General features: G+C 42.2%; 3 protein-coding genes across 4 annotated transcripts in view; 1 reads left to right on the forward strand and 2 right to left on the reverse strand.

The window, feature by feature from the left end:
- Positions 1 to 6,415, reverse strand: part of asap2b (ArfGAP with SH3 domain, ankyrin repeat and PH domain 2b) — a 47,751-nt gene extending 41,336 nt beyond the window's left edge. Inside the window, exon 1 of one of the 2 annotated variants that reach the window (XM_064990709.1) lies at positions 5,977 to 6,414. In XM_064990709.1, coding sequence (XP_064846781.1) covers positions 5,977 to 6,108 — 132 coding nt within the window. In that variant the 5' untranslated portion in view covers positions 6,109 to 6,414. Of the gene's footprint in view, positions 1 to 5,976 lie in introns of both variants that reach the window. The other variant, XM_064990711.1, reaches the window with a different exon arrangement.
- Positions 6,416 to 6,748: 333 nt separating this feature from the next.
- e2f6 (E2F transcription factor 6) lies at positions 6,749 to 12,392 on the reverse strand. Its single transcript, XM_064990713.1, has 8 exons — positions 11,906 to 12,392; positions 11,746 to 11,807; positions 11,557 to 11,600; positions 11,088 to 11,337; positions 10,627 to 10,781; positions 10,203 to 10,315; positions 8,764 to 8,920; positions 6,749 to 7,338 (listed from the first exon to the last, which is right to left on the reverse strand). Exons 1-8 carry the CDS (start codon positions 12,251 to 12,253, stop codon positions 7,301 to 7,303), a joined length of 1,167 nt encoding a protein of 388 aa, XP_064846785.1. The 5' UTR covers positions 12,254 to 12,392; the 3' UTR covers positions 6,749 to 7,300.
- Positions 12,393 to 12,524: 132 nt separating this feature from the next.
- Positions 12,525 to 24,538, forward strand: part of mboat2b (membrane bound O-acyltransferase domain containing 2b) — a 62,786-nt gene continuing 50,772 nt past the window's right edge. The window contains exon 1 of the mRNA XM_064990712.1: positions 12,525 to 13,109. Within this exon, the coding sequence (XP_064846784.1) occupies positions 13,023 to 13,109 (87 nt within the window). The 5' untranslated portion in view covers positions 12,525 to 13,022. The remainder of the gene's footprint in view (positions 13,110 to 24,538) is intronic.

Raw genomic sequence — 24,538 nt, forward strand, 5'->3', positions numbered from 1 at the left:
AGCCACACACCAATGTGTCGGAATAAACACCGTTCAACTGCCGAACGGGATCAGCCCGCAACCCAGCTCACCTCAAGGATTCCCATTCTTCTCTGCAGATCCTCTCAAACTCTGTCATGTTGGATGGGGAGCGTTGCTGCACAGCTATTTTCAGGTCTCTCCAGAGATGTTCTATCGGGACAAAATCCGGACTCTGGCTGGGCCACTTAAGGACATTCAGAGACTTGTCCTGAAGCCACTCCTGCATTGTCTTGACTGTGTGTTTAGGATCATTGTCCTATTGGAAGGTGAACCTTAGCCCCAGTCTGAGGTCCTGAGCACTCTGGAGCAGGTTTTCATCAATGATCTCTCTGTACTTTGCTTTGTTCATCTTTCTCTCGATCCTGACTAGTCTCCCAGTCCCTGCCACTGAAGGTTTCCTCCAGTCGTGACGCTTGGGAATCAGGTCAGAGTGCAATCTTGGTTTCATCAGACCAGAGAATCTTGTTTCTCATGGTCTGAGAATCTTTTGTTGCCTTTAGGCAAACTCCAAGCGGGCTGTCATGTGCCTTTTACTGAGGGGTGGGTTCTGTCTGGCCACTCTACCATAAAGGCATGATTGGTGGAGTGCTGCAGAGATGGCTGTCCTTCTGGAAGGTTATCCCATCTCCACAGAGGAGCTATCGGGTTCTTTGTCACCTGACCAAGGCCCATCCCCCCTGATTGTTCAGTTGAAGAAATTATGATCAATGGAAACAGGATGCACCTGAGCTCAATTTCGAGTCTCATAGCAAATGGTCTGAATACTTATGTAAATAAGGTATTTCTGTTTTTGTTTTTATAAATTAGCAACAAGTCCTAAAAAACGGTTTTAATTTTGTCATTATGGGGTATTGTGTGTAGATTGATTAGGATTTATTTTTATTTAATCAGTTTTAGAATAAGGCTGTATGTAACAAAATGTGGAAAAAGTCAAGGGGTCTGAATACTTTCCGAAGGCACCGTAGGTATATGGTATATCTAGCTGTCTGACATCACATTCTGATTGAATGGTAAAAACCCACAGTGCATTGAGTGAATGTTGGAAATAGATCTTAGTTATTTTCTAAACATATTAATGGGAATGCAAAGAGGACTTGGACCAAAAGCATTGGTGAAGTGAACTGGTAAAAGAGTTGAGTCCTCATTCAAAGGTAAGGACAGTGTGAATACAAAGAGAACTGATATACAGTGCCTTGTGAAAGTATTCGGCCCCCTTGAACTTTGCGACCTTTTGCCACATTTCAGGCTTCAAACATAAAGATATAAAACTGTATTTTTTTTGTGAAGAATCAACAACAGTGGGACACAATCATGAAGTGGAACGACAGTTATTGGATATTTCAAACTTTTTTAACAAATCAAAAACTGAAAAATTGGGCGTGCAAAATTATTCAGCCCCTTTACTTTCAGTGCAGCAAACTCTCTCCAGAAGTTCAGTGAGGATCTCTGAATGATCCAATGTTGACCGAAATGAATAATGATGATAAATACAATCCACCTGTGTTTAATCAAATCTCCGTATAAATGCACCTGCACTGTGATAGTCTCAGTGGTCCGTTAAAAGCGCAGAGAGCATCATGAAGAACAAGGAACACACCAGGCAGGTCCGAGATACTGTTGTGAAGAAGTTTAAAGCCGCATTTGGATACAAAAAGATTTCCCAAGCTTTAAACATCCCAAGGAGCACTGTGCAAGCGATAATATTGAAATTGAAGGAGTATCAGACCACTGCAAATCTACCAAGACCTGGCCGTCCCTCTAAACTTTCAGCTCATACAAGGAGAAGACTGATCAGAGATGCAGCCAAGAGGCCCATGATCACTCTGGATGAACTGCAGAGATCTACAGCTGAGGTGGGAGACTCTGTCCATAGGACAACAATCAGTCGTATATTGCACAAATCTGGCAAGAAGAAAGCCATTTCTTAAAGATATCCATAAAAAGTGTTGTTTAAAGTTTGCCACAAGCCACCTGGGAGACACACCAAACATGTGGAAGAAGGTGCTCTGGTCAGATGAAACCAAAATTGAACTTTTTGGCAACAATGCAAAACGTTATGTTTGGCGTAAAAGCAACACAGCCCATCACCCTGACCACACCATCCCCACTGTCAAACATGGTGGTGGCAGCATCATGGTTTGGGCCTGCTTTTCTTCAGCAGGGACAGGGAAGATGGTTAAAATTGATGGGAAGATGGATGGAGCCAAATACAGGACCATTCTGGAAGAAAACCTGATGGAGTCTGCAAAAGACCTGAGACTGGGACGGAGATTTGTCTTCCAACAAGACAATGATCCAAAACATAAAGCAAAATCTACAATGGAATGGTTCAAAAATAAACATATCCAGGTGTTAGAATGGCCAAGTCAAAGTCCAGACCTGAATCCAATCGAGAATCTGTGGAAAGAACTGAAAACTGCTGTTCACAAATGCTCTCCATCCAACCTCACTGAGCTCAAGCTGTTTTGCAAGGAGGAATGGGAAAAAAATTCAGTCTCTCGATGTGCAAAACTGATAGAGACATACCCCAAGCGACTTACAGCTGTAATCGCAGCAAAAGGTGGCGCTACAAAGTATTAACTTAAGGGGGCTGAATAATTTTGCACTCTCCAATTTTTCAGTTTTTGATTTGTTAAAAAAGTTTGAAATATCCAATAAATGTCGTTCCACTTCATAATTGTGTCCCACTTGTTGTTGATTCTTCACAAAAAAATACAGTTTTATATCTTTATGTTTGAAGCCTGAAATGTGGCAAAAGGTCGCAAAGTTCAAGGGGGCCGAATACTTTCGCAAGGCACTGTATATATATATATATATTATTTTTTTTACCCCAGAGTTCACTTTAAAGAGGACTGAGATCGTTTTTTTAAAGAGGACTACAGTTGAAGTCGGAAGTTTACATACACTTAGGGTGGAGTCATTAAAACTAGTTTTTCAACCACTTCACACATTTCTTGTTAAAAACTATAGTTTTGCAAGTATGTTAGTACATCTACTTTGTGCATGACACAAGTAATTTTTACAACAATTGACTATAGACAGATTATTTCACTTATAATTCACTGTATCACAATTCCAGTGGGTCAGAAGCTAAGTTGACTACGCCTTTGAACAGCTTGGAAAATTCCAGAAAATTACATCATGGCTTTAGAAGCGTCTGATAGGCCAATTGACATAATTTGAGTCAATTGGAGGTGCACCTGTGGATGTATTTCAAGGCCTACCTTTCAACTCAGTGCCTCTTTGCTTGACATCATAGGAAAATCAAAAGAAATGAGCCAAGACTTCAGAAAAAAAATTGTAGACCTCCACAAGTCTGGTTCATCCTTGGGAGCAATTTCCAAATGCCTGAAGGTACCACGTTCATCTGTACAAACAATAGTGCGCAAGTATAAACACCATGGGACCACAAAGCTGTCATTCCGCACACTCTGTCTCCTAGAGATTAACTTTGGTGCGAAAAGTATCTTGTTAAGATGCTGGAGGAAACAGGTACAAATGTATCTATATCCACAGTAAAACGAGTCCTATATTGACATAACCTGAAAGGCCGCTCAGCAAGGAAGAAGCCATTGCTCCAAAACCTCCCAAAAAAAACAGACTATGGTTTGCAACTGCACATGGGGACAGAGATCCTCTGGTCTGATGAAACAAAAATAGAACTGTTTGGCCATAATGACCATCGTTATGTTTGGAGGAAAAATGGGGAGGCTTGCAAGTCGAAGAACACCATCCCAATCGTGAAGCCTGTTGTGGGGTGCTTTGCTGCAGGAGGGACTGGTGCACTTCACAAAATAGATGGCATCATGAGAGAGGAAAATTATGTGGATATATTGAAGCAACATCTCAAGACATCATTTAGGAAATTAAAACTTGGTCTCAAATGGATCTTCCAAGTGGACCAAAACAACTTTCAAAGTTGTGGCAAAATGGCTTAAGAACAATAAAGTCAAGGTATTGGAGTGGCCATCACAAAGCCCTGACCTCAATCATAAAGAACATTTGTGGGCAGAACTGAAAAAGCGTGTGCGAGCAAGGAGTCCTTACAAACCTTACTCAGTTACACCAGCTTGGTTAGGAGGAATGGGCCAAAATTCACCCAACTCATTGTGGGAAGCTTGTGGAAGGCTACCCGAAACTTTTGACCCAAGTTAAACAATTTAAAGGCAATGCTACCAAATACTATTTGAGTGTACGTACACTTCTGACCCACTGGGGATGTGATGAAAGAAATAAAGCTGAAATAAATAATTATCTCTACTATTATTTCACATTCTTAAAATAAAGTGGTGATTGTAACTGACATAAAACAGGGAATATTTACTAGGATTAAATGTCAGGAATTGTGAAAAACTGAGTTTGAATGTATTTGGCTAAGGTGTATGTAAACTTCCGACTTCAACTGTATATGTGAAAACAATCTGTGGCTCCCTGGAACAGAGCTACCCACCACACATAACAAAGAAGCAACAGCATGACACTCCAGTCCACAGCGATACTGTCCTCAACAGGCAGGCAGCCACAGAAGGCTACAAGCAGATGACAACAGGCAGCCACAGTGGGCTGCTACAGGCAATGTCAGGCAGACAAGAGGAACTGGAAAGGGGAGTGCTGCCTGTCAGTCGACTTGATGTAATGATCGCCATTACTGCTGCCTGCCGGCTGTGTGTTCTGGACGTTTGTGTCAATTTATCAACGTGAGTGTAACATGTGTGTGTGTGTGTGTATGCATTTGTGTGTCCAACTTGATAAACACAGTGCGTTCACTGTCAACTGTGAAATCTATATGGGGGGAAAGGGGAAGCTAAAGACTGGCATTCTGTTTCAGACTATCAGTTGTGAAACAGGAAAGTCATTGCAATACAACACTTCTTTGTTTTGACAAGATTACACTTAATGTAACACTTACAAGTGTTCTCTAGTCAGCTTTCCTCATGTGGTATATTCTGTATGCAACACTGTACACATATCAGCAGATCCTCTCATAGGGCTATGTGTGTGTGACTTCCTCCATTGCGCAAAACAGTTTGCTCTAAAATGGATAGGGCCTACACTATAACAATCCAGTGATTCATACAGCCTCCCTAAAGGCCATTAGCGTATCTGTGGCATTGAAAAGCCATGTTCTTATTACCAGCCTTGCTTGGGGCAACAGCACATCTCCAGAGAGCATTCAGGAGCAGATCTGGATGCCAACAGAAGCCAGGGATGCCATAGAAGCACCCATCGTGATCTACCGTGCATGACAATAGGCCTAACGCCAACTCAAGGTTTATGTCTCAAATGGCATACTATTCCCTTTATAGTGCACTCATTAGACCAGAGCCATAGCAGTGCCATTTGGGACATATCAAGGAAATCCATTTCCAATGATATGGAAGTGTGAAGGACCCACTGTGTATTAAAGGTGTGGTACTACTATTCAAGTTTGTAAAGGGTTCAAGCCTCAACGTGGGAAGTGTCCACACACTGTTTTCAAAGTGAAACTGCCTCATAGGCAGTAGGCTAACAGATAAGATAGATTCCTCACAACGGGGGTAAAGCATTTTTGCATGAGGTCATAGTAGCCTACAGTAATTACATCTTCACAAAGGAATGTTCAACTACATTTTTTGTATATAGATTTCTAATTAGAATTGGGTCCGAATTAAATAGCCTATAAACTTTGGCGTTTTATGAGCACTTGTTGGACACTTTTGGGGAATAAGAAAGCAGGATAAGAAAAAAATGCTTTGACTTCTCAGAGGTCTTTTCCCGTTCCTCTTTTGTTTTCAGAAGTTGCATCCGTATCACTTGAAGGGAAACTAAACTAACTAGATGTGGGAAATTCAGTTACTTTGTGCGTAAAGGCTATACGTGCGTAAAGGCGCACATTTGATTATAAGAAAACCTTTAATAATGTAAAGTCAATTACAGTATATTGCTACTTTTCACACCGCGGTGGCCTGCACCCACCTCTTCCAATGCTGCCACGGCGTTCCGACAATGCGACATCCGAGTGGTGAAGTTGGAGGTTGTGGGCGCTTTGTAGTCCTCATTAGTTTCGGCCACAAATTCCGTGACCGTGATCAACTCCGGCGGCGGCATCTTCGCTCACTTTAAATGTCTATAAAATAAGTTATATCCCAATCCTTAATTAACAGTTTCACAAAAAAAAAAAAAAAACCTGGTGTGCCATAGGATTTGTTCGGCTACTCCAAGTTTGCCATTCCGCTATCTGCGTCGATCCACAGTCAAAACTACAGTAGTGAAATGTCTGTTTATTTGTGTGTTATCCTTGTGTCCAAGAATAAAATACAATATTTCATTATTACAGTTTGTCTTAGCCCACGAAACAACCTGTACTGGGCGCATAGTCAATGGAGCGTCAACCTGAGTATAGAAAGGGGAGGGACAAACGAGTGAATTGGCATGTTTGAACGAATAGGAGCATAGATGGATTTCCCTTTGCTCAGTTGGCTTTCCAGGACTCACTTGCGATGACAAACGTTGTGGACAAGGTGTCTCAGGTCTACACCATAGGAATGATAACGATTTTTGAAATACTATTTTTTAATTACATGTCAAAATCGTGTACTTCATAAATAGAAATTTAGCCAGGATGTTGCACATGGAGATAAGTAATAAAATAAGGGTTAGATATTTGTTTTTATATACAAGTGAGTTTATTCATAAGAGGATGCATTGGAAGTGTTCTTAATTAGTAATAACAGAATAAAAAAAAACAGAAAGACAAAAAACTTTTAATAGGGCATTCAGAATAGTTAGATGAAACAAATAAAAGCAAATAACATACACATGTTCCAATCCACTAAGGTACATGATGAAACTGCTTGGAAAATTAAACTTTATGTACATGAGCATTTATTACTTTCTAATGACTATAGCTGTCACATTGACACTGTCCACCATTTTGCAAACATTTGAAGATGACTGAAAAGTACAGTAATACAGTAGTGTACTGCAACCACTTTAAGCCCTGGAGGGCCAACCACAAACCTGCTTTAAGGATGAAACAACTGAGAATCTGAGTGAGGATAGACTGTAAACTCAAAACTACATGTATAAAAATAAAGCTTGTGATTTCATGACTTATGTGCACTTTTTACAATCAAGTCATACGAGGAATAGTTGGCATTTTACACAGAAAAATATATTTGTAAAAATGACAAAAATGACCTCTTCCCAAAGTGACAATGTCAGAATGTGGAGTCAGAGTCCAAACAGTGAGACAAAAACATCCAATGAGGACAATGCAGCATACTACCATAACGAAAAACTATCCACTCTGTACAGCATTCTGTGATGCAGAGGCCCCTACAGAAGGAGAAATTAACAGTTGATTTGTTGTCCAAAACAAAATACACTGCTCAAAAAAATAAAGGGAACACTTAAACAACACAATGTAACTCCAAGTCAATCACACTTCTGTGAAATCAAACTGTCCACTTAAGAAGCAACACTGATTGACAATACATTTCACATCCTGTTGTGCAATTGAAATAGACAACAGGTGGAAATTATAGGCATTTAGCAAGCCCCCCCAATAAAGGAGTGGTTCTATAGGTGGGGACCACAGACCACTTCTCAGTTCCTATGCTTCCCGGCTGATGTCTTGGTCACTTTTGAATGCTGGCAGTGCTTTCACTCTAGTGGTAGCATGAGACGGAGTCTACAACCCACACAAGTGGCTCAGATAGTGAAGCTCATCAATCAATGCGAGATGTGGCAAGAAGGTTTGCTGTGTCTGTCAGCGTAGTGTCCAGAGCATGGAGGCGCGACCAGGAGACAGGCCAGTACATCAGGAGACGTGGAGGAGGCCGTAGGAGGGCAACAACCCAGCAGCAGGACCGCTACCTCCGCCTTTATGCAAGGAGGAGCACTGCCCCCGGCAAAATGATCTCCAGGAGGCCACAAATGTGCATGTGTCTGCTCAAACGGTCAGAAACCGTTTGAGGGGTTGTGCTTACAGCCCAACACCGTGCAGGACGTTTGGCATTTGCCAGAGAACACCAAGATTGGTAAATTCACCACTGGCGCCCTGTGCTCTTCACAGATGAAAGCAGGTTCACACTGAGCACATGTGACAGACATGACAGTCTGGAGACGCCGTGGAGAACGTTCTGCTGCCTGCAACATCCTCCAGCATGACCGGTTTGGCTGTGGGTCAGTCATGGTGTGGGGTGGCATTTCTTTGGGGGGCCGCACTTTGATGTATTGTTTTAAGGACAATACATCAAAGTTGGATCAGCCTGTAGTGTGGTTTTCCACTTTAATTTTGAGTGTGACTCCAAATCCAGACCTCCATAGGTTGATCAATTTGATGCCAATTGATAATTTTTGGGTGATTTTGTTGTCAGCACATTCAACTATGTAAAGAAAAAAGTATTTAATAAGAATATTTCATTCATTTAGATCTAGGATGTGTTATTTAGATCTAGGATGTGTTCCCTTTATTTTATTGAGCAGTGTATATACTTTCATAACTTTCCTTTTGTGAGAAAACTGACCTCATTTGATACAGTATTCCCCAAGCCTATTTTATAGTAAACAGCTCTCTCTGCTGCTTGCAGTGGGGAACACATTCAATGTTCCTATCCAATCATGGCATAATCCCTTTCTTACAGAGTAAGACATCTCAAGGTACTTTACATAGTTGTAATTAAATGTCTGGGGCACCTAATATAGCTTAACAATTGATTCATTTGATTAATTGATTGAAAAGCACATCTGTGCTGTTACCTGTGTGCAGAAGCAGGGTCTTAATCCGGCTCTCCTCCAGTGATAGAAAGCAGGTTGCCTTTCCCCTTCCCTGTGTGGCACGTTGAGGCCCGTCCATCTCACAGGTCAGCACTTTGATTGGTCCCCTGCCTCCCTTCAGGTGGATTTGGATGACATCCTAAAATGGAAACAATTCAAAGTGATTAGTTCAGCCAAACAACATCAGACTAATTGGTTTAGAATCGTACCGATTCTGCAACTGTTTAGATGGCATCAGTCCATCATGAGTGAATACGTATGCATGTACTGCAACAGAGTTGTGTTCACTGGGCACAAAACGGTCCGAAACAGAGCGGTACTACGCAAACTTGTCCAATAAGAAAAGCAAGTGTTTTGCACAATGGTTTGCTAATGCGTTTCCTAATGAACACGATCAAGGTCTGTAAAAGCTCACACAAACCGGTAGGATTGTCAAACATTTCCCTGCAGACAGTACTTAGCAACTCTTTACAGTGTAGGCAGCCAATCTCTTTTGTGTTCACACAGCAAAGATCTTGAAGTTGTCAGCCAATCAGCCTTGTTAAAATACTCTGAACCAGAAGGTGGCAGTAGCGTTGTTGCTTTATGGTCTAGTCAATGTTAGCTATAGCTGCGCTAATGTTGCAATTACCCAGATGGCCACAGCTAGCAAGATGACAAAACATGTTAATTCACTCTCCATAATCGCATAAAGCCCATAGACACATTTTAAACTAGCTGTTAGCATGATTCGCTAGCTAGCTGTGTGCTAGCTAAGCAAAGACGCAGCATTTACTCTCGGCAGTGAGCTACAGGCAGCTGCTTCATGGAAACAAATCCATTGTGATTGAATTGTAATGTTACTAGCTACAGTGGCCAGATAGCTAGAGTGGTAAAGCATTTAGTGTTGCATTGTGTTGAACTTATTACCACCCCATTCGTTTCATATTAAGTGTGTTTGACTGACTCGCTCAGTTAGCAAGCTAACATTTGCTAATAAGTGCACATTAGCAAACCAAACCAAAAAAATCCATCTTCAATCACAACACTCTTTTGCTAGACTTGCTCTAAAAATGTATTATGTAGCTTTTTTGTTTTAGTTCGAACAACTCTGATGAAAAGGGTGGATTAGACAGGAAAGAGTGCCATCTTTCTTCCTTTTTCTTGTCACTCCTGTCGGCCCCCCCCTCGTGGAGGTCCGTGCTCTCTAATTGGCTAAAAGTCAAGTTGTCTGCCACTGCCGAGCATTACAATTCTACAAGTAGAAACGTCAGTTTGGTTGGTACCAGGTCAGTACACAGCAGGTACGTCTTTTGTTCTAGCAAGAGAAGGAACGGCCTCATACTGCGATAAGTACCTATCGGCAGTCTATCCTCACTCAGATTCTCAGTTGTTTCATGCTTAAAGCAGGGTTGTGGTTGGCCCTCCAGGGCTTACTGTACCTCCTTGGGTGTTGGCACCTCCAGCTTGGTCTCTTCCGGGGCCTTGATGGCAACGACCGTCTGTTCCTGGAACACCTTGATAGCACTGATGTCACTGTGGGTCACGTAGGCTAATGTACAGAGTGAGTTAAAGAGTATACAACAGCAGGATATATAACACCCTTGTACTTTAGTAGACACTGAGGTAACTGAACCAATGTTTGGGCACAGTATGGTTAATTCCTGATGATTGTGAACTGAAACATAGGTTAATTTACAGTTGCACTTTCTCACATGGATTTCACAATGGTGGAAACTTCCTCCAGCCAAAGCCTATGCTTTTCAATCCATGATGGCGAGTGTGCAAGTGCACACTCCTGGAAAAGGTTTGAGAATCGAAACCCATGTAAGAGGTGAAATATACTGTATGCTTTTCTAAAAGGATATTCTATGTTGTCCAAACTGTCGGTCATGTCAAAGAGCTGCTGGGCACAGGTCTTGATGAGCGCATCCAGACTCTCCTCCACCGTCTTTAGGTTCTGCAGCTCCCGCTGAAGCCTCTGCTTCGGCCCAACAAAACTGGTGACTGGACACAGACCTCTGGGGAGGGAGAGGAGGAAACCACACAGAATACAGATCATCCCCTTGCAACCATGCAAGTTGACCTGGGGGTCACATATTCACCAGGGCACGCAACAGAAAACATATAACAAAAGTTTTGCGACAGAACATGAAAAAAAATCTTTCTTATTGGACAAGTTCAGGGAGTCCCTTCCTATTTTATTCCATTCGGTGCCTAATGAATACAACCCTGCATGAACACATCCTGTCAAAACAGACACATAAACACAGAAGGTGAGAGCACAGACTGGCAAAGAGCCTGTGTGTTGAAGATATACTACTCACATCCACTTGATCTTGTTGGCCGATTGTTTCTGGATGAGCTTGATCCCCTCCAGGCAGTTGGTGATGTCATATACCCTCCGTTTGCGTGTGTGGAGGTTCTGTGCTGCGAGGTTGAGGTCCATGATACCATGAGGGGCGCCACTCATCAGCCTTAGGAACTTCTTGGTCAACAGAGCCAGGGATAGATCCTGGCGGACAAATCCCTTACTGGTGTACGGTAACACTGGGTTGGGTTCAGTAGAAGCACCGACTACAGTAGGAAAAAGGTAAACATTGCATCAAAGCCAAAAAAAATACTTTGATTTGACATTACCTGCATCCTAAATGGCACCCTATTCCCTATATAGTTTATAAAAAGGCCCCGGTGAAAAGTAGTGCACTGTATAGGAGATAGGCTGCCATTTGGGATAAAGTCCTTGTCAAAGGCACGGAAGCAACATTATTTTTCAGTAAAGATGATTACCCATACCTTGTCTTGTCTTTGTCTTGGTGCCTTCAACCAGTTCACGGAACCTAGAGTGAAGAGGATAAAAAATAACAACAACCACTGAAATAGGCCTTGTGTGCACAATGCATGTGTGCAATAAAAACACAAAAGGATGAATGCTTATATTTGCAATTTTTATCCTAAATACAGGCTAGAGTGCTGCAACCTTACCTAGATGCAGATGGTTCTGTCTCGGCCTGACTCTCATCATATTCTTCTTCAACATCGTCATTCTGTAAATAGAATACATATAGACAGGGGTTGGTCAAAGTTAAAACGACTACAATGAATGCAGTAAAGAAAGCTGTCAAAATAATGAGCACATCCTTACGTGCATAGCCGAAGCATCATCATCATCCACGAATTCCTCTTCGTCAGAAGAGTCATCGCCCCACGGGCTGATCAGACTCAGTGGCCCGTCGAGGTATGGGGGCATGATAGGAATGGCATCCTCGCTTATTCCGCGTGGTGTTATGTGGTCTGTCAGAAAGTGGTCTTCACATATTCGGTGCTCCTCTGTTGAATCCTCCTTCTCCGTTTCTCGCAGTGCGGCAAGCCACACTTTCACCCGAGCCTGGTCATTAGGAAAATTGAAAAACCTCTTGGAAGGACGATTCGGAAACGCTCCTTTATTATTGTCACTTCGATTAGGACACCCCTGGACCACGCATTTCACCATGGTAAAATGTAATGTGGCTACCACCACCTACATTCGAACGTTTCGTAGCTAAATAAAAGATAACGTTTGTTTATCTCAAATTCACGTTTCTTGGACAGGAAAAATATATTTTCATGCCGGAAGTTGGCGTCACGTGATGATGTTCAGCCAATGAGATTCTTAGAAACGCAGAGGAAGTCGGGGTTCCTCGTCTGATTCTATGATGTACGTTGTAGTTTATGATGTTGCTTTGCCTCCACCTTCAGGACTGGGGTGAATAACAGTGACACTGCGAGGGGACAGCAGCGCAGCATCTTATTTTGCGTTCAGTGTGCGCGGAAGCAAAGCTTCATATTGAGGACCTGCTCTTAATATAACATTTTAGTATGCTATTTATAAAGAAAAAAAGTTACATTTTGGACTACAAGAGAAATGAAATAACGTGAATAAAAGTAGCCTATTTCAACTGGAAACGGAGAATTAAAGACCCATTTATACTTTTTAGACTTTTCAGTGGCACCAACGCCTATTTAGTCCAGCCTATATGGTGCTGACATTGTCACAAACCATTGTCTAATGCGGGGATGAGCCGAATCCTTCCCCGCCCAAATGATGGTTGATTTGGGAAGTATTTCCGCCTAGAAGGTGCTGTAGAGCAACCGACAGCCAGTAGTGGCCAGCAGCAAACAGCAGCTACAGCGGTGGATGTAGGATCAGAGTCGGGGCGAATCGGGGATCCACTGTCAGAGGGGAAGGGGAGCAGAGGGACTCTCTCAACACTCACTGAATCATGGCTACTGAAACAGTGTCACCGGCATGCACTGGATCCAGTTTGCTGCAACCCATAAGCGAAATCATCAATCTCCCTCTCGACCAGGTAAATATGCAATTTCTTGTTTTTTTTCTACAGATGCTGTTCAGTTGAATTTCTAGAATTCCGTCGCATGTCTAAAATCGCAGCAAAACCAACATTGTGCAGTTTATTATTTGATTCCCCAATATCAAACAACGAAAATTGGTATTTTTCGCTCAGAAGAAATCATGAATTTGGATTGCTGTGATTCAATTGCGGTTCCACGGGTTGTGTCAACACGTTGATGCCATATTGGCATAAACGCACATCTCGTAATGATTTAATTAAAGGCCCCTTTTAAATGTCACACAAAAATGTCACGTTTCGTCGACAATGAATTTTCGGCCAACCTTTCAATTAAGTCGCTTATTTGAACAATATGTACCGTAGGTTTCTGTGTTCAGAGTGTAGCAGACCGTCTACAAAAATCCTATATTTGGATTCACAGCTGACATTGTCCTCTCACTGTTCAGGCTATAATGGCTGCATTCACACAGGCATCCCAATACTGATCTTTTTTTCCCACCAATTAGTCTTTTGACCAGTTACATCAGATCTTTTCACTTAAGATATTTTCAGAACTGATCTGATTGGCCAAAAGTCAAATTTAGGGGGGGGGGGGGGGTGCAGAATTTGGCTGCCTGTCTAAACTCAATGTTGCCAGTTTTATTTTATGCACAAAATAAATAAATTACACATTTTCAGTAGCCTAATCAGTGCTGTAGAATAGGCCTATGTGTATTGCTGCCAGTGCCAAATAAATCTGTATTTATCATACCTTCAGTTATTACCGAAATTAGGGAATGTATTCATTGCAATGGTTTTCACATAGGTTTAGGCTATGATCACCTATATGTAAATTAAATAGTCTCCCTTGTCATTAGACTACAGTGAACACTCAGATAACAGAGTAAATTCTATTAACCTGGGCCGCAGTGCACTGGTCTATGGCCCGTGACATGTATGGACAAAAGTGGTGAGGAAGGAGCGCCCTTTTCAAATTGAACCGTAATCCGTGCCGCTCGGTCATGTTGTCAACAAGGCAGCATGGTGCATCGTCAAGAAACATACATCACTTTTCCATCAAATACATTGTATAATTTTCAAACTAGTTTTAATTGGGAATGCAGATAAATAATTGTTATCAAGAGCAATGGCCTTTTCACGTGAACACAGAATCCTACTCCACGTGCTTAATCTAGCCTTGGCTACATCACTTTTGTTTTGAGCCGACATCGCCGCAGGCTTTGAACGGGGCACCGGGCTCACACCGGGAGGCAGCCTGTTCCAAAACGAATTCAATCACTTTTTACCCGGTACAAACTTCTTGAACCGGGGTAACCCTGTCCAGATAATCAAATCACCTCATAGCCTACTCAGACCACAACAGCTTGTGCAGTGCAAGTTTTAAATTTGCACCTACGTTTACGATCTACACAACATTTGCATCTGAAAAAGATCAGTGGAAAAATCTCTCAGAATATGCCACACGTCTCTTTCACATTCATAACCAACCAAGTTTGAAGCCATGCTCATTTATGGCACGTGGCTCATCCATATAGCCAATGTATGAATCCCCAGCTACAACCTTTTTTTATTGAATTTTTATTTAACCTTTCTTTAACTAGGCAAGTCAGCTAAGAACAAATTCTTATTTACAATGACGGCCTACCCGGCCAGACCCGGACAACACTGGGCCAATTGTGCGCCGCCCTATGGGACTCCCAATTACGGTCGGATGTGATACAGCCTGGATTTGAACCAGGGACTGTAGTGACGGCTCTTGTACTGAGATGCAGTGCCTTAGACCGCTGTGCCACTCGGGAGCCCTAAACCTTGAGTTATGTGCTGTAATGAACTAGGTAAAGGATGGTAAGAGGGAGCCTCTCTCACTAAGGTCACATCACGATTGAGTCCCAAATGGCACCCTATTCCCTATGTAGTGCACTACTTTTGACCAGAGCCCTATAGGCCCTATTACGGAATAGGGTGCCATTTGGGACACAAAACACATCTCTGGGATTGGAATCCTGCCGGTTATTGGCCAAGCATCAGCTGTTCCCTCTGATTGCCTCTTTGTCATAAATCTGTGAGAATGAAGAAATGTTCTCCCCACTCCTCGCCTGCTTGCCACTTTAAAACCTGTCTGTCACTTAAAAGATCTAGGTGGTTATAGTGTATTTTCTAGTACTGCCTGGCCTCTTTGTTTACAATCAACACACCTTGTTCCTTTTTTCACACCTTATGAGCCCTGGTCAAAAGTAATGCCTTATAAAGGGAATAGGTACCAGTTGGGCACAATCCAAGAAGATGTACTGTTGTACTTCTGCTTTCTACAAGAGACACTGTAGTTGCCAGTAAATGCTCATATAGTATTCATGAAGGAAACGTGAACACAACAGTGGGTCATCTGAACAACTGTCTGTTCCACTTAACTCCTTCATGTGGAGAGGTATGCGGTGTGCTTGTTTGGTGACTTCATGGAGTCTATTCTAATGAGTATTCACTGAGTATGTCCATTGATCTCTGTGGTACAGCTTTGGCTTTACATACTGATGGCCTACCTTACAAACTGTAGCTTCATACTCACTCAGAGGTGTGGCATTATATAGAATGATCTTTCTATAACGCTTATCTTTGGCCTCTTTGTACCTAAAACCAACTGTGACAGCATCTGTCTTCCAGAATACCATAAATTTATAAAAGTATAGCTGCTGATCAACATTATTTAATGGTCTCGTTCCCTTCTCTCTCCGATGGTAGATTTTTCAGTTGTCTCTGATGACAGAAGTTGTTACTAATCTATTAAGTGATCTTGTTCTCTAGGCAGGCAGTAAAATGAGCCCTGGGTCTACTACAGATCCTGTAACATTACTCACTCCTCCGTAGACACTGGTCTGTAGTTACAGCCTACAGATCTGTGGCTTACCACTGCCTACAGAATGCAAAGATGCCATCTACGGCCTATAGGCCCTAGACTGAGGTCTGTTGATTGTGTGGACTGGGTCATTTCACCATTCCTCAATGTTTAGAGAGCTCCCTCTGACTATTGGACTTTTGTCATCAGAAAGGGATTTTCCTGTACTGTATTGGCTGTAGATGTTTGCTGTTAGAAGATTACTTCATTGTCAATGTACTACATTCTCCCCAGTAGCCAACACTGATACAGTACATACAACATATTACTATCAGGGTAGGTAGTGAGTGAGTTTGCCCACTGTTGTCTTGTAGTAGGCCTTGTAGATGGATAGGGATTATTACTCCTTTAGCCCCCCAGTTCAGGAAATATGTCATGTGTGCCTTGCTTCATTGCTGTGTGGGGAGAATTAACCTTTATTTAACTAGGCAAGTCAGTTAAGAACAAATTCTTATTTTACAATGACGGACCACCCCGGCCAAACCCTCCCCTAACCCGGACGGCACTGGGCCAATTGTGCACCGCCCTATCACCACCAGTGATATCCTAGTTACTTGGCGTAGAACAGAGATTGTAGAGACCCAAATAATTTTTTTCTTCCTGTCACCTTGAAAATAACAAGTGTATCATATATCCATATTGTGACTAAAATTCTCTCACTCTCTCTGAATTCAAGATGATAGTTACCTCAGCCACGCTCAAGGTACTAACTAAACGATATCATAACCGCCATCGATAAAAGACGATAAAAGACAGTACTGTGCAGCCGTCTTCATCGACCTGGCCAAGGCTTTTGACTCTGTCAATCACCATATTCTTATTGGGAGACTCAGTAGCCTCGGTTTTTCTAATGACTGCCTTGCCTGGTTCACCAACTACGTTGCAGACAGAGTTCAGTGTGTCAAATCGGAGGACATGTTGTCCGGTCCTCTGGCAGTCTCTATGGGGGTGCCACAGGGTTCAATTCTCAGGCCGACTCTTTTCTCTGTATATATCAATGATGTTGCTCTTGCTGCGGGCGATTCCCTGATCCACCTCTACGCAGACGACACCATTCTGTATACTTCCAGCCCTTCCTTGGACACTGTGCTATCTAACCTCCAAACGAGCTTCAACGCCATACAACACACCTTCTGTGGCCTCCAACTGCTCTTAAACGCTAGTAAAACCAAATGCATGCTTTTCAACCGTACGCTGCCTGCACCCGCACACCCGACTAGCATCACCACCCTGGATGGTTCCGACCTAGAATATGTGGACATCTATAAGTACCTAGGTGTCTAGCTAGACTAAACTCTCCTTCCAGACTCATATCAAACATCTCCAATCTAAAATCAAATCTAGAGTCGGCTTTCTATTCCGCAACAAAGCCTCCTTCACTCACGCCGCAAAACTTACCCTAGTAAAACTGACTATCCTACCGATCCTCGACTTCGGCGATGTCATCTACAAAATAGCTTCCAATACTCTACTCAGCAAACTGGATGCAGTTTATCACAGTGCCATCCGTTTTGTTACTAAAGCACCTTAAACCACCCACCACTGCAACCTGTATGCTCTAGTCGGCTGTGGCCCTCGCTACATATTCGTCGCCAGACCCACTGGCTCCAGGTCATCTACAAGTCCATGCTAGGTAAAGCTCCGCCTTATCTCAGTTCACTGGTCACGATGGCAACACCCACCCGTAGCACGCGCTCCAGCAGGTGTATCTCACTGATCATCCCTAAAGCCAACACCTCATTTGGCCACCTTTCGTTCCAGTTGTCTGCTGCCTGTAAATGGAACTAATTGCAAAAATCGCTGAAGTTGGAGACTTTTATCTCCCTCACCAACTTCAAACATCTGCTATCTGAGCAGCTAACCGATCGCTGAAGCTGTACATAGTCTATCGGTAAATAGCCCACCCAATTTACCTACCTCATCCCCATACTGTTTATATTTATTTACTTTTCTGCTCTTTTGCACACCAGTGTCTCTACCTGTACATGACCATCTGATCATTTATCACTCCAGTGTTAATCTGCAAAATTGTAATTATTCGCCTACCTCCTCATGCCTTTTGCACACAATGTATATAGACTCTCTTTTTTTCTTTTTTTTCTACTGTGTTATTGACTTGTTAATTGTTTACTCCATGTGTAACTCTGTGTTGTCTGTTCACACTGCTATGCTTTATCTTGGCCAGGTCGCAGTTGTAAATGAGAACTTGTTCTCAACTAGCCTACCTGGTTAAATAAAGGTGAAATAAAAAAAATAAAAAAAACGGAGAAATCCACATCAATGTAAGAGTAATTGAGTCAGTCATAGGGGCTGCGGTACAATCCATCAGAGACGGTGGCAGACTAACATTTCTTATGTTTCCCTAGTTACAGTATGGTGTTTTAATGACATGCTCAAGTGATGTTACTGTGGAAACAACTTGCTATAAGCTAGAAACCAAAAAAGGAGCGGCTCCAGGGATCTGCCTGTGGTCTAGAGCTGGTCTAAGCCAGCTTTACTTCAGACTTCTCCTATGAAAAGAGACAGGCTGTGTCCCAAATGGCACTCTATTCCCTTTATAGTGCACTACTTTTGACCAGAGCTCTATTGCCATTTAATAGCATGCCATTTGGAACACGACCACGGTTTGGTTTCTGCTTGGCCATACCCAGCAACACGGTCATAGTAAGCTGATTTAGTGTTAGGGATTTGTCCAGGGGGAAAAGGGTATCTGCGGCTATAAGTTATAGGCTTCCTAGCTCTTACTGCAAACCCTGGCCCAGGGCAGAAGACTTCTGTAATATCGAAGGGGTAATAACACTTGGACATTCCAGAAGACACAGTCAGAGTCCCAAAATGGCAGTCTATTCCCTATGTACTAGTGTACTACTTTTGACCAGGACCCTACATAGGGAATAGGGTGCCATTTGGGACGCAGTCATGATCTGCTCATGACTCTGATATGAGTCTCTGAGACTCCCAAATACTCTACCAGAGTTCACTTTTTTTCATTGTGGTCTAAAAGGCTAAACTGAATCTAGATCAGCACTCTAAGATGCTTCCAGAGCTGTGGGTTAATGGTTCTGAAGTTTCAATGGAAGTGTCTTCCCTATGGCCAAGTTGCATTTACATCCTTGACTGTGGTGGTATAGAAGCAAACTTGGTTACCGGTACTTTCACACATGCAGAGCAATTGACACATCCTGAGTGTGAGATGCGTCACAAGCACTGCTGTCGACCTACTGCAGTGAATATTTTAGCAAGCGGAGGAGCTCAAGCTTATTGCATTAGCTGTGTGTGTGTGTGTGTGCACGCGCATGAGAGAATCTTTTGTGCCAAGCCATAAATGGTGGTGTTCCCCATCCAAAAGGTTTTTGCCTGAGTTTGCTGTCCAACACCCTGGTAGCGCAGTGAGAAGGAATGTGCTCAGGGAGTAGAGGAAGGCTATCTGGCACAGTGGATGAAACCCAAATGACAACCTATTCCCTGCATAGTGCACTACTTTTGACTAGAGCCTTATTCCCTATGGGCCGTGGTCAAAAGTAGTGCCCTAAATAAAGAAGAGGATGCAGTCCATGTGTGACCTTTACATAACCATGGGAATGTAACCAATTCAAGTCAGAACATGGAGCTAATAATGCTGACTGCTCATTTTAATAACTCCACTCAACTCAGATTCCCGTCTCATAAAACCGAGAGGGATTCATAGTATGTCATAGACCTATGAGTTTGTTGAGTGAATACCCCAGTTGGCTAATTTGTTCCTTATGTTGGCTGAGGTTACGTGACCATGGGACTGGGTGTTCCTATCTCTTCAGGGCTAAGAGCAGATTGGATCAAATGGCACCCTATTCCCTCTTTACTCTACTTTTGACCAGGGCCCAAATGAGAGCCTTTTTGATATTTTAAGTAGAAATGTTTTTAAAAGCCTGTTATATTCAATGAAGTGCCCTTTTTAATATAGGAAACATGGAGAATTCAATAAATCAGATGTGTTTTAAATATGAAAATAAAGACTTTTGGCATTTCACTCCATCCGCCCTCTGTGACTTCCAGGAATATTTTAACCCACTTAACCTCCAAGATTTCTCGAAGTTCACCATCATTGTAAATCCTAGTTATTTTGTTGCTTTGACAGTCATTTCTGAAGATTATTTATTTAATGTGATTCATTTTAGTGGAAAAAACCCCCTGTCCCTCATTTTAAGGTCAACCCTGTTACGTGAACTGAACTCTCTTGAAGCTTGTTTCAACAATTTCATTTCATGACACTCAATTGCCCCTCCCTGTTGTACACAACAAGCGTCCATTTCCTCTGTAGCAAGGGAATTTATGGCTGATTTTAAGATGAAACCGTCAACCCTGTTACGGTCAACCCTGTTACGGTCAACCCTTTTACTTTATTTGGCACTTACTATAGTCATTTTTGAGATGGGAAAACAAGTTTTTTATTGCGTTGACAGAATGTTCAAATGAGGTGAAATCAAATGTTATTTTCCACCAAGTTACACATATCAAAGATACCGAATTGGTGGAATGTCCAAGTGCACTAGGGAATAGGGTTCAATTTGGGGACGGAACCAGGGATCTGCACGGCCATGGACGTAGGCCTCTGGAAAAAGGTTGGGCGGTATCCATATTTCCATATCTTCAAATGAAAAAAGACCCAAAAACATCAGTTAGCAGAATGCTGATCAAAATGCTAACAGGTGATCAGGAATTCCCACAGCAGATGCTAGGTAAATGCTAATTAGTGCATGCAAACATTAACTACAACACAGCTCATAAAGTTATGCAAGTATTTCAAAACGTAGCTTGCAGCATGCATAAAAAAATATTAGACAGCAGGGAATGGATGTTAATCCAGGTGGGGATTATCTCAACTGCTGTTTCCAAGAAGCTGGTGTACAAAACCGAAAGTAAAAGACACAAAAAACGAGATTTAAAAATGGGAAGCATAGAAATAGTGCACATAGAACAGATCTACCTCTTCTTAGACTTGCTTTCAATGAACATGATATATCTATAACTCACTTTTCTATGTGCATTTGGTCGGGTCTCCCAACAAGTTACATATTGCAGCTTTAAATTGTGCTGCAGGAGTGACTCACCTCATGAATCTCCCGAGGGGTATATAGTGCCATCTTTATTTTATTACTTACCTATTTTCCCTCTTCTATCGATCAAAATTAAGTCAAAGTTTTACTGTGAAGTTTCAATTGCATTCTGCCATTACTAATGTGTAATATGCTAGGTATTTAAACTTTTTTTTTCAACACACAAAAAAACTTGATTAATAAAATATTTAATCAGTCGTCTTCCTCAAATGAAGGGGATGGTAAACTCAATCTTTGCGAGAGGGAGGGAATCTGATTTCATTGGTCCTCAATTTGCAGCTCTGACACGTCATTCAGGATAAATGGAGTAATCCCTGAGTTAGCCTGTCAGGGAGCAGGTTAGTTCTGAAGGATTCGTTGCCATAGAAATGTACCCGGCTAAAAGGAGAGCCACTTTTGTGGTACCGGTTATCCCGAGTTAAACTCAGAGTTGACCAAAGTTACATCGCAAAGTCCTCAAACCACGTACATAGTATAGGGCTCTGCTTTGCTCATTGTGGTTATTTGTAAACAAACACACATGACAGGCTCAAACAGCTGTTTTGAGAAACTAGTACAGTACAAGTTGTACCGGTAAGCATCATAATGGAAAAATTATCTAAAAGGCCAAATTATGAACTTGATCTGCTTTATCTATTACCTAGTTCACAAGTTGACTGTAGGTATTTATTTTAAAAGTACCAATATTAAAATATATTTAAAAAAAAATGGTATTGGAAAATCATACTGAGGGTATTTCGAAATACCCCAGGATACTATATATGTCTGCATCCCAAATTGCACCTTATTCCCTATTTGGTGCACTACTTTTGACCTGGGTAGTGCGCTGTGGTGGTAGGGTGCCATTTTTGGGATGTAAGTCTATAAAGGACAGCTTATGGGACACTTTCCGAGGCCTCAGAGTGGTCTCTGGAGAGCGACTGGGAATCTACCATTTACGCTGTAATTTTCATGTTCCTTTTTCTGATAAATTAAACTAAAAGTGAAACCATGACAGTGTAGAACAGCATGCTTCTGCATTGAGAATAATTCCTTTTATGTTGAGGAGCTAATTAATTTAACAAACCTCTTGGGGTTGAGCATCTCTGATGTAGCAAGTGGTTTAGAGACAGCCATTGACCCTGTATTACTCAGCATTTTCACTGACCTAGAGAGGGAGGAAAATATTCTGAACAAAAATATAAATTCAATATGTAAAGTGCTGGTTTCATGAGGTGAAACAAAAGATCCCAGTAATCTTTCATGTGTACAAAAAGCATATTTCTCTTTGTTTTGTTTACATCCCTGTTAGTGAGCATTTCTCCTTTGCCAAGATAATCTATCCACTTGACAAGAAACTGATTAAATAAGAAGCTGATTAAACAGCATGATAATTACCTGTTTGCTAGGGACAATAAAAGGACACTAAAATGTGCAGTTTTGTCACACAACACAACGTTGTTTTAGAGAATCTGGCAGTACCTCCATCTGGCTTCACAACTGCAGACCACATGTAACCCTGCCAGCCCAGGGGATTCTTCACCTGTGTGATTGTCTGAGACTGGCCACCCAGACAGCTGACGAAACGGAGGAGTATTTTTGTCTGTAATAAAGTCCTTTTGTGACTCCCACCCATGGCAGCGCCCCTGCCCAGTCATGTGAAATCCATAGATTAAGGCCTAATTTATTTATTTCAATTGATTGATTTCCTTATATGAACTGTAACTCACTAAAATAATTAATTGTTGCATGTTGTGTTTTTATATTATTACAGGCAGTCTGCCCACGTCCAGGCAATCTACCCCGGGCGCTAAGATTTTCTTTTTCATTTTTCCTGGGAGATGAACATTGGGTTGTTATTTTTACCTGAAATGCATATAGTCATTTTTTAAATTTTCTTTGTTGCGCGATCTTTGTAGAATTTTGCCCCGAAAACACACAAAATTGTGTGTTTCTCCGACTATTAACTCTAGAAAAGCTGGGCATCGAGCAATCCATTTCTGAACCAATGCATTCTAACAGTCTAATAAATACATTTCATATACAGTGCTTTCTGGTTATAATCTTTTTCGACAAGACAGATCTGCCACTCCCCCACCTTTGGAAATCTTTACCAAGGATCACCTTCAGTGCTCGGTGGTCTCCACCAAGTCTGTCCCAAACAATGTGATTTGCTGGTTTTAAGCATTACACTTTCAAATAGCTCTTTGTTGACTGTTGCTGGGTGCTATCGTTCTCCATCAGCACCGGCCTGTACCCTACCTGCCCTAAAATCTCTCCTGGCCCCTTACACTAAGTCTGAATTTGTCCTGCTAGGTGACCTAAACTGGGACATGCTTAAACCACCTGACCAAATCTTAAAGCAATGGGACTCCCTAAATCTCACTCAGATTATTACCAATCCCACAAGGTATGACTCCAAACACCCAGAAAAGGCTACTCTCCTTGATGTTAACCTCACAAATAATCCTGATAGGTATCAGTCTGGTGTTTTCTGTAATGACCTTAGTGATCACTGTTTTACAGCCTGTGTTTGTAATGGCTGCTCAGTGAAATTACCTGTCCTGATTTGTCATAGACTCTTGTCCCCAAAAAATTAATGAGCAAGCCTTCCTTCATGAACTGGCCTCTGTAAAATGGTATAGATTCAGCTTGATTCCCACTGTCAGAGACGTTTGGACCTTCTTTTTTGATATTTTCAGTGGTATTGCTAACGAACACGGTCCCATAAAGACACATCCTGCATTGTCTTGGCTGTGTGCTTTGGTTCGTTATCATGTTGGAAGGTGAACCTTCGCCCCAGTCTGAGGTCCTGGAGCACATTTTCATCAGGGGTTTCTCTGTACGTGACTCCTGGCATTCAGGCTAAAGACTTCAATGTTGGTTTCATCAGACCAGAGACTCTTGGTCTCTTGGTTTTTCATGGTCTGAGAGTCCTTTAGGTGCCTTTTGGTAAACTCCAAGTGGTCTGTCATGTGTCTTTCACTGAGGATTGGCTTTCCGTCTGGCCAATCTACCATAAAGGCCTAATAGTTGGACTGATGCAGAGATGGTTGTCCTTCAAGTAGGTTCTTCCATCTCCACAGAGGAACTCTAGAGCTCTGTCAGAGTGACTACCGGGTTCTTGGTCCCCTCCCTGACCTTCTCCCCCGATTGCTCAGTTTGGTTGGGCGGCCAGCTCTAGGAAGAGTCTTGGTGGTTCCAAACTTCTTCCATTTAAGAATGATGGAGGCATCTGTGTTCTTGGGAACCTTCAATGCTGCAGAATTGTTTTGGTAACCTTCCCCAGATCTGTGCCTCGACACAATCCTGTCTCGGAGCTCTATGGACAATTCCTTTCGACCTCATGGCTTGGTTTTGCTCAGACATGTGTTGTCGGCAGATAGCCTAGTGGTTAGAGCGTTGGACTCGTAACCGGAAGGTTGCAAGATCGAATTCCTGAGCTGACAAGGTCGTTCTGC

This window comes from Oncorhynchus masou, chromosome 16 (assembly GCF_036934945.1).
Source record: "Oncorhynchus masou masou isolate Uvic2021 chromosome 16, UVic_Omas_1.1, whole genome shotgun sequence".
Classification (NCBI taxonomy): Eukaryota; Metazoa; Chordata; class Actinopteri; order Salmoniformes; family Salmonidae; genus Oncorhynchus; species Oncorhynchus masou.

Bases quoted from the DNA above. Each gene is read 5' to 3' on its own strand.
- e2f6 (XM_064990713.1), bottom strand. From the start codon at position 12,253: ATGGTGAAATGCGTGGTCCAGGGGTGTCCTAATCGAAGTGACAATAAT. The intron at 11,338-11,556 runs GTATGGGTAATC...TTCCTACTGTAG, and splicing joins CAAGACAAAGACAAGACAAG to TCGGTGCTTCTACTGAACCC. The intron at 8,921-10,202 runs GTACAGTAAGCC...TTTCCATTTTAG, and splicing joins AGGTGCCAACACCCAAGGAG to GATGTCATCCAAATCCACCT.